The 11,046-nt window shown below is 37.7% G+C and overlaps 1 protein-coding gene and 1 pseudogene across 1 annotated transcript; both read right to left on the bottom strand.

The window, feature by feature from the left end:
• Positions 6,797-7,315, bottom strand: LOC109234823. The gene has a single exon (XM_019400875.1). The coding sequence runs from the start codon at positions 7,313-7,315 to the stop codon at positions 6,797-6,799; it is 519 nt and encodes a 172-aa protein (XP_019256420.1).
• On the bottom strand, positions 7,566-10,607 carry LOC109234829 (annotated as a pseudogene).

Genomic DNA, 11,046 nt, shown 5'->3' on the forward strand with positions numbered 1-11,046 from the left:
AAGATCTGCACACACTGTGGTAATACTGGCCATTACAAAAATGAATGTAATGCAAGAGAAAAGGCCAGTCAAAAGAACAAAGCCTTTGTTCAAGAAAAGCACAAACTGCCTGGTTGGGCAAAGAAAAATTTAATTCATCCTTTTGCCCATAGAAAGGGACCCAAACTAGTTTGGGTTCCTAAGACTAACCCATGATTTCTTTTTGCAGGACCAAGTGAAGGGAAGTAGCCAAATATGGTACATGGATAGTGGCTGTTCAAAGCATATGACATGAAGCAAGAACCAGTTCCTTTCACTTGAGAACCTCAAAGGAGGTAATGTCTCCTTTGGAAATGGAAAGAAAGGTGAGATCATTAGGGTTGGAAAGGTAGGAAAGACTGACTATCATTCTATTGAGAATGTCTACTTGATAGATGGGCCTAAAGTACAGTCTAATCAGTGTATCACAATTATGTGATAAAGGTAACTTGGTAGCATTCACCACTACCAAATATTCTGTGATTAATATTACCACTGACAAGATTGTTTTGCAGGGAAAAAGAGTAAACAATACATGCATTGTAGATTTGTCCACACTTTCAGAAAATGAACTCACTTGCTTAAGTGTGTTGGACAATGATCCCCTCCTTTGGCACAAAGAGACTTGGACATGTAAGTCTGAGTCAACTCAACAAATTAGTCTCCAAGGATATGGTGATAGGGCTGCCTAACATCAAGTTCAAGGAAGACAAAGTTTGTGAGGCTTGTGCAAGGGGGAAGCAGGTAAGATCCTCTTTTAAATGCAAGAAAATGGTAAGCACCACCAGACGATGGAACTGGTCCATATGGATCTCTGTGGTCCAATGAGAACATTAAGCAGATGTGGTAAAAGATATGTGATGGTGCTTGTTGATGATTACTCTAGGTTTACTTGGACATTGGTTTTAACATCTAAAGATGAAGCATCTGACATGTTTACTTCTTTTGTTAGAAAAACTCAGAAACAACTAGGTAATCATCCTGCATCAATTAGTTCTGATAATGGAACTGAATTTGAAAATGCTAAGTTTGCTGAATTTTTGCATGCTACATCATAAATAGTTTCATGACTAGACCTCTTGTTAAGAAGATCCCGTATGAGTCACTTAAAGGGAGAAAGCTAAATATATCCCATCTTAGGGCATTTATATGCAAGTGCCTTGTGCACAATAATGGCAAAGACTCCCTAGGTAAGTATGATCCCAGAAGTGATGAGGGAGTATTCTTGGGATATTCTTCACATAGTAAAGCTTATAAGATATAGAGTAAAAGAACTATGTGTGTAGAAAAAATGTATATGTTATTTTTTTTTAAAACTAACATTCTTTCTGAGAGGCAGGAATAAGATAATGAAGAGATTGGGCTGATAAAAAATTCAAATGGTGAAATCACAGTCCAGACTGAAGCTGCACCAGAAGAAGGAACAGGTGATGGAACAGGTTCTTCTACCCAGGGCAACATGACAGGGGGAACTGACTAGAGAGGAACTGATCCTCTAACCTCGAGGGAACCTGTCCATGAACCTATTCCTCAGTAACAAAACCAGGAAGGAACATCCAAAGAAATTGACACTCCTATTGCAACATCCACGAAATTGGATATAGATGAACCTGGTTCATCTGTTGATCAGAAGTTGTATAGGGGAATGATTAGTTCTCTTTTATATCTCACTACTAGCAGACCTGACATTGTGTGCAGTGTAGGTCTTTGTGCTCGATTTCAGGTTTTCTAGTTGATAGGAAGAGCAACCCAGGTATGGCACACTTCCTTGGGTCATGTCTTGTGTCATAGTCTACCAAAAAGTAAAATTCAATGGCCTTATCTACTGCTAAAGCTGAGTATGTTGCTGCTACTTCATGGTGTGCTCAATTGTTGTGGATCAAACAACAATTATTGAACTTTGAAATTGATGTGGTTGCATCCCTATTTTGTGATAACACTAGTGCTATTAGTATGACAAAAAAACCAGTTCATCATAATAGAACTAAGCACATAGATGTTAGGCACTATTTTTTTGAGGGACAACTATGAGAAAGGCTTGATCACTGTGGAATTTTGTGCTACTGACAAGCAAATTGCTGACATCTTCACAAAAGCCTTAAGTAGAGATCACTTTGAGAGGAACAGGTTGGAATTAGGGATGATTAAGATCACCTAAAAGGACCAGTTCAAGGTTAAAAGAAAAAAATGAAAAAAAAATTGGTTAGAAAGTCTATAAATTGTGTATAATTAGATTAATTCTTGCTCAGTCTCATACTTTCCATTGTATACTCCTGTGCCATGTGTTAAAATGACTCATTAATCTCTAATGATATTTTCTCTATTTTGGCAAATTTAGACTCACATAAGAGAATTATCAATGAAGAACCTGGTTCATCAAGATAACACGGTATGTTTTCTACACTCTGCATAATTTGAAATAACTATATTTGGATCATGAGCAGAGAGTCCTACCAAATACCAAACTCCTTTTGGACATATCCGATACAAGTGAACCAGTCCCGTTCAAAAGAGTCTCAACCAAATGGAAGTACCTAGATTCTAGGGATACACTCCAACGTCTCTTCAAAACTGAATTTTAGTTGATTAAACTTCTAAGAGTCTGAAAAGCTGTAGTTACCCCATCAATTATTCTCTGTATATTGATCAGCTTTGGTGTATTCCTTACTTCATCTCTCTCAAGCCGTCAAAAACTCTCATTCTTCTTTCATCTTCCAAATACAATCTAATTCTCTTCTTTTCATACCCTAGCCTAGATATGTCAAACACCTCTGAAAATCCTTCATCACCAAGCAAATAAACAAGCAATTGAAAGCAAGTAGGGAAGAAGAATCCTAGAAATCTGAAGATTCATTTAAGTCTGCTACTAAGGGGGAAGAAAGTAGGTCTTTCAAAACTGAACAGGTATCTTCTGATTCTAAAGTTTCTCTTGAGACAATTTCTAAAGTTGCTGCAAATTTGGAGAATAGATTTGTAGGATGTATAGCAGGTATAGAGTCTACATAATCTGGAGAAGTTGGTGGTAAAAATGAAAAAAAAAAGGAGAGCAAGGGCGCTAGGAGTACTGTGAGGGGAAAGGGGACAAGAGTGGCTGATTCTTCACCCACTCCTGTTGGTATAATAAAAGAAACTGGTGCAATGGTTGTTTGGGGAGAGGAATTTAGTGAAATAGAAGAGAGTGTGAGCAAAACAGGGGGAAGTAGGTCTGGCGAAGCTGCTGAGGGGTTGGTTCAACTTGGCAAAAATATAGATGAACCCGTTCCATCTGAATAGGAAACCCTCGCGGACCTACTGATAGAGTTATCAATGGCACCAAAAACTCATGTCATTCCCTATGGTTTCATTCTCACAACTGTGCTTGCACATTTCAAGGTACCTATGAATAAGTGGGGTTAATACTCTGCTTGCTTGCGATTATGAAGTCAATGTCATTCTTAATGAACCTGGTTCATCTAAAAAGACACCTATCAATAGCAAAGTCAGAGTCTTGGTACAGGAGAGTGAGGCAACGAATATTGAGATAGCAAGGCTGAAGACACGGTTGGTTGAGGTAGAATCTGAGAGAGATGTTCTCAGAACTGAACTTGCAAGGGAAAAGGAGAAGAATGATGGAATTCTTCAAGACATGCTGAAACTTCTCCAAGAAAATAACCCAGCCCCTACCTCTTCCAAGCCTTAAATCCTAGCCTAGTGTAGATCAACCAGTGACCCAGTTCGGGACGTTTTGTTTCTTTTGCTCATGTTTTCAGTATTTTTATTTCTTCTTATGCTTTGAGGTAAAATAATATCAATCATCAATGAAGTTCACTGTTTTTGCTCTAACTGTTTGTTTATATTTCTTTGATGGTTGAAATTCTTAGTTTGATCTATGATGATTAATCCATGTTTGCATTTGAAGTAGCCCCAATGGCCACGAGTAAGCTTTAAAATCTGGTTATCTCACATTTTTTATGCAACTTTTCGATGATGCCAAAAGGGGGAAAAAGGTTGTGCTTTAAACAAGTGATGTTTACACTTTGAACATTGATGTTTATAACCTAATGTACCTGGTTCTTGATGATAAGTGATATAAAGGAAAAATGTTTCTAACATTGTGTTGATGTTTGAGCTGAGTTCTGGCAGGGCCTAAGTGTATGAAAAGCACAGTGTTTGTCATCATCAAAAAGGGGGAATTTGTTGGCCCAAGTAAAGGTTAGTTTTGAAGACTGACAAAGGAACGCAGACATGAACCAGGTCCATCCAGTGGTCCATCCCTTAGGTTCAAAAAAACGGGCAGATTCAAGCATGTGGGATGCACGTGAAGGAGATAAGCTTAACTTGGTGTATTTAATATCTCCTGATCGAAAAGGTTGCATAATTGATAAGGAGAAGGAGTCCTTAATCAAAGAGAACACTATCCAAGATAGGGAAGGAGTTAGAAGTTGAAATCAACTAGAACTCTTCCACCAAGGAAGAGTTGCATCAGAACTCTAGTTATTTCTTCATCTACTAACTCTATAAATTGCAGGAGGTTCTCACATTAAAGTGTTGCACAAAAACGCAGAAGTTAAACGTGAATTGGGAGCAAAATAGCAAGGCTTTTTGCAAGCAGTTCGTGTGTGATTCAAGTGTGCAAACCAGAAGCTACATGAACTAGATTGATGAACCAGCTCCATAAAGAGTTTTATGTGTCTTTCTTTATTTCTAGTTCAATTGTAGTAGGTGTTTCATATTGTACCTTTCAGCTTTATCTAGAAGCAATTGTAATAGGTATATTGAGTATTCAAGTTAGAGTTAACTTGAAGTTGTCGCAGCAGTTAGAGGCTGGTTGCCACAACGGGATTAGAGTTAATCCTTAGGTTTACAAAGAGTTTTGTAAATGCAGTTTTGGCTCAGTGATTTTAGTGGAAGTTTGGGAAAATCCTACTGAGTAGTAGGTCGTGGTTTTTTCACCTTTTGAGCCAGGTGTTTTCCACGTAAAAATCTCTGTGTTCTTTATTTTATGTACTTTTAATTCCGCAAACAGCAGTCGTTAGTACACCTAGAAGAACCAGGTCCTTCCAGAAGCAGTTTAAGCAAAAATTGGGTACCACACAAATCATCCCCCCCTCTTGTGTGGTATTGACGTTTAGAACATCAGTTCGATACAAAATTATCACTGTGGTGGATTTGTAGGTTAACTAGGCTTGAAGCCATTTTCTTTTCATACCTGCAAAGTAACAAAAAAAACAGTGTTATCAATGACTATTTGTTGTCAAAAGTTGCACCTTTACACAACTCCATAAACAAACCAACAAAAGAGACATATTTTTTAAGCAAAAAAGCTTCCAAGATTCTTTTTTCGTCCCCACAATACCTTATAAAATTCAGAAATACTCTGGTGGACCACTAACAAGAAGGAGACCGACAAACTTCACACAAAAATGCATAAAATCTAAGATGAAATTCTGCTTTGACAAAAAAAACCCAAAAAAACTAAACGGAATAACCAAATATGCCATTACATGCATGGCACTACATTAAAAAGGATTTTCACTCCAACATGTAACGAAACACAACAAAAGTCCCACATATTAAGGAAGATTATACAACAATTACGACCTAACCCAGCCTTCCCCTAAAAATCCTAAGCAGAGCAAAAGCCCCATATATTGAGAAAAATGAAGAACAATAAATATAAAATATGAAGAACAGATGAAGAAACTTACCCCACAAACTCCGATAACAACTGTACAGCTAAAAATTCCCGCAACGACGATGGAGAAGAGAGGAGAGACTCACTGTTGTTCGATACTTTCTAAGCCCTAAGTACACGGGTAATTGTAAAATAATGGGAAAATGTGGGTTTCGGGGGTAAATAATCCTTTCCCATTTGTTTAATCCTATGTGGCCACATTAAGTGACGTGGAGCCTACATGATTTCATTTTATTAACGTGACGTCCTACGTGTAGGCTGTACACGCACTGGCAGCCTCCTGTCATAAGCGTTTATTATTCACGGTTTGAATGAAATGTTCAATTGGCAATTATCTAAGTTTGGGGACCGGCATGACAAAGTGGCACAAGTAAAAGTGTCATTTAGGCCATTCTGCCATTTTTATCTAAAGAAACTCATATCAGACAGACATGAATGATAAATGTGGAATATCTACTTTCAGAGAGCATCTCAAACATTTAGTTCCTCACATAGCCAGTGTGAGAGAAACGATTAAATTTGTGATTACCTAAGTTGATGAATCTCTTTCTTTTCATTCAATTTGAGAATAGTGGCGATTGCAATTATATTTGAACCAGTATAATAACAAGTGACACGATAGTTAGAAGATTACTCTTTCGTCTTGGACAACAGCAATCTGGAATCGCGTCTTTCCATCTCTACTTTGCCTTGGCCGAGCTTTCTCAATGAGTACGTTGGACCTTTGACGTCCACTCTTTTGTTCGTGGAGTGATCCTATCAATGGTTAGTCTGTATTCTATATGTTATGCAGACTCTACATTGGGGAAAAAGAAGAAGACATCATCAGTATATACTGAAAGATAAAAAATAGGTACACGCAGATAATAAAATGTACTAAATCTATGCAAAAATGCCTCTCCAAGACCATCTTAGCCAATACACAGCCTCTTATTGATTCATTTTGTGGGAGCAATCAGGTGCGAAAAGGACATCAGCTATAGTTTTCATCGCTTCAACGAATACAAGCTGATTGCTACCGATCGGATTGCACATCATCAGTATCCTTTGTCAGTTGTTTCATTTTTATCAGTTAGGATAATATCTGTTCCTGTCGCAATATCCTCATAAAGTAGCCTTTTGGATGATTTCATTGTAAACAATGTTATCCGTGTAGTGATCGCCTTGACCGTGCGAAAACACAGGTTCTCGCAAATAAACTCCAACAAAATCTAATGTCTGACCTTGCTCTTTATTTATAGTCATTGCAAAGAACACTCTTACGGGAAATTGTGTCCTTTTAAACGGAATATGCATTTTTTCATCTTGGGATGATAATAGTGGTATTTTAGGGATAAACAAATGCGTATTCTTAAAGTCACCAACTGAGATATTGGCGCTAACGACATGAGTTTTAAAGTCACAGCAAGTCAAACGTGTGCCATTGCATAAACCATCACACAGATTTAAATTTCGTAATAATATAATTGGGCAGTTTTGGTTCAGTGTCACTTTGTAAGGAGGCAGACCAGGTGGATTTAAACGGTGCAACAGATCCTCAAATTGTGATTGATCGTGAGGTTCAATAGTATCATCAATACCAATAAAAGTTTTTGATTCCTCTGGGAAGCGAGCAAGAAGCATGTCGTTGATATCATCGACGAAATCATTCTTAGTTGTTAGGATAACGCGGGAACTTGTGCAGGATGAGGAGGAAAAAATGTATGCTCGTCTGGATAAGTTATCGCGAATAATTTATCCAAAGATTTCTTTTCGGTTGTATAAGGAATGATGAAAGAAGTTGGAATTTCAATCTTGTTTGTTGAGTTTATTTTTTCTTCGCCGTTTCCTATTCGCAGCAAATATTTACAAAATGAAGGATCATCTTTCGCTCTCATATTTTCGAATAACCGCAACCTTTCAAGTTCTTCCCAGATGTGAGAATATAGTAAACTTTCATTAATGAAATCTTCTTTTTTTTCCATTCCGAACTACCGGCATTGTTTGCCTAAAGTCACCTCCGAAAACTACCACTTCTCCGCCAAATAGTATCGTTGAATCCATTAAGTCCTTTAAAAGTAAATCAAGCAGTTCAATCATTCTCTTTTTTTGCCATAGATACTTCATCCCATATAATTAATTTTGCATCTTGAATCAAACAGGCAAGTGAGCTTTGTTTGCTGATGTTGCATGTGACATTGTCATCAGTATTTATTGGAATTTTAAAACACGAATGTACCAGGATGTATAGATGCAACTACACCGGAAGTGGCAGTTGCCATTGGTATATACCCTTTAGATCGTAGAGTTGCCAGCAATGCACGGTATAAAAAGGTTTTCGCTGTTCCATCAATGAAGAATGCCCCAGCTTTGTTCGAAAAAATTCTCTCTGTAATTATATAGTATCCTTAAGTTGATCTTTATTCAACTTTTTGTGTAATAACATATCCTCATTAGTAACCGTGATGGTCCTTTCAAAGTGTGCCTTACAGAAGGCCTTATTGTTTCAGAAATGAGTTGATATTCATTTATGTCACCATGTTTGCGGGGCTAATCGTCTCAAATAATTAAGTTCAACATTGAAGTAGAAAGACGTGAAATTCCAGATGCTCGGACTTATTTATTGAAACTGAAGGAGATGCGTGTCAAGTATGCATTTTCATGCTTATGCCTTACCTTCTAGTTAGAATATTTAACGAGTTATGCAAGTTATCACGATGACATGCTTTTGGTATTTTAAAAAGAAGGTAGTATGCTTCCTTATCAATACTATAATAGATAAATATAAAATTTTGCTCAGCCATTTGTTGACTTGACTTATTGGGGGGCCGGGGTATTTTCTTTGCTCTGACCAAAAGCTGTGGCCAAAATCATGATGTTGTCATCCAGAGGCTGCATCGTATGTTCTCTCACTCAAATCTAATGAAATACAGTACATTCTTTAATGTGTTACTCTTGTTACCATTTATGAGTATTCTGATTTGTTACTAAGAATCTTCGTCAATCTATTGCCAGCGATCCTCAATGGAAATCAGGGATATACTTTGTTAGTGGTTATCTTACTTCTTCTTCTACCACTCTACTACTAAAAAACCAGTAAGATCGCAATTCGTCTTCTTTTATCCTAAGGTGCACTTTTGAATATTCTTCTACTATCTATAATTACTCTTGCATATTATAAGAAAAAGTTGAAAAAGAATGATAAGATAGTGAAAACAAGAATATATTGAATTGAGAAAGAAAACAGTACTACTCACTATGGAAAAATAACAAAGTCTAAGAAAACCCATAGAACTCCAAAACATTAGAAAAAAGAAAACTTAAAAAAATACAGATGAACTATTTTCATCAGTGTGCCAATCCTATCCTATACTCTAGACTATCTCCTTAGCGGGCTTTAAGCCGTTCTCTCGTGGCTGTGGTTCTGCATCATCCACGAACTTCTTCCAGTACCAATGCTCTCTCCAAACTCGAGACATCTCTTCAATTGGTATATTCTTTGTTTCGGGCACGTACAAGTGGTGGACAAACACAGTCATTATTAACACAAACGCCGCAAAGAAGATAAATAGACCAAACTTCATCCCACATAGCATCTTCAAGAAAATTTGTGCTACTCCGAAAGTGAAAAACATGTTCATGGATACAGTAACACATTGTGCTGCAGATCGAACTTCCAATGGAGAAATCTCACTCGGAACCAACCATCCTAACGGACCCCATGAATATGCAAAGTTAGCCACGAATACACAGATGCAGACTACCACTAAAGCTGCAAACCAAAGTGGCAAATCTGTTGCATTCCCTGTTGTTCCGAATTTTGCCCCAATAAGAGCTGCCACTGCTGTTTGGAATATACACATGAAGATGCCACCCCAGAAGAAGAGTATTCTCCTCCCAAACTTATCTGTACAAAATACTGAAATAAAAGTTGCACCTACGTTGACACCGCCAGTGATAGCAGCTGACATAAGCGAAGCGTTACTCTTAAACCCTAATGTTTGGAAAAGTACTGGAGCATAGAACATAACCACGTTAATTCCCGTAAGCTGCTGTAACGATGGAATCAGAATTGACAAAACCAACTGCGGCCTATACTTTCGGACGAATAAAAGATTATTCCATGGCCTTTCTACTTTCTTGGATGCTTCACTCGCCATAACAAGGTCATTAAATTCAGCATTCACATTATCAACTCCTCTAATCTTTTTCAACAATTGTTCTGCCTCCTCTTTCATTCCCCTATCTATCAACGAACTCGGACTATCAGAGAGAAACATTGAGGAAAACAGGATGACTAGTGCTGGCACGGCTGCACCTCCTAAGCTAACCCTCCAACCCCAACCATCAGAGATTTTGCTAGTTCCAAACTTGACCAAATTCGCTATCAGAATCCCAATGGTGATGGCCATTTGGAATAACACGTTGAAAGTCCCTCTGTATTTGTAGGGAGCAACTTCTGACAAATAAATAGGGACAGATTGATTAGCGAATCCAACACCAATCCCCAAAAGAATACGACCCAAGATGAGCATGCTAATTAATATGGATAGCAGCAGCGTTGAGGACGGCGCCTATCAAGAAAAAGAGACCTCCAAGGGCCATAGTAACTTTTCTGCCACGTTTTTTACTAACATGAGAAGCAACAATGGACGCAAAGAGGGAGAAGACGTGAAAAGGGTCAACAACTGGCTGTCAAACTTACAATACTGGTTGGTCGAGGTGTTCAAAGCCTCTTTTTGGTAAACAGACATGAAGAAGCGTTTGAGAAAAGGATCCATGGAAGTAACTCCACCTGAAATTCCAATGTCATAGCCAAAGATAACCCTCCCATGGCTGCCATGATACAAGTCATGGCTACGTACCCTGTTAGCTTCCCTGGGTACTCATCCGGATTGTCTCCGCCACCGCCGGGGATAAAGTTTCCACCAGCCATGAATATATTGATCAAAGAGAATACTATGCAGTAGAAAGAAACACACGAGGAAGATTATTAAAGTGTTTGAGATGGTGTCCTTAGGCGTGTTAGAGAAAGGTATATATAGATGTCAAAAACCGAGATCGAATAGGTTTATAACTAGCAAAACTAGTCAGATTAGGATATCCTTTTATTAACTTGTATTTCTTTTCTAGTACGTTTATGACTTACATTTTTAATTACCGCATATACTTCCTAAGTTGAGTAGGATATGGAGTATTTCTTTTCATGTCATAATTCTGTATATAATATCCGTGATCTTATATAATCAGGATAAGTTATGGGAAATTTAAAGTAAAGAAGATATACGGGCAATTTCAAATAAAAAGAATCAAAAAATTGTAAACCTATCATCGTATCATCATCAATTCATCTATATTTATATCTATATCTATAT

The sequence above is a fragment of the Nicotiana attenuata genome, chromosome 1 (assembly GCF_001879085.1).
Source record: "Nicotiana attenuata strain UT chromosome 1, NIATTr2, whole genome shotgun sequence".
Lineage (NCBI taxonomy): Eukaryota > Viridiplantae > Streptophyta > Magnoliopsida > Solanales > Solanaceae > Nicotiana > Nicotiana attenuata.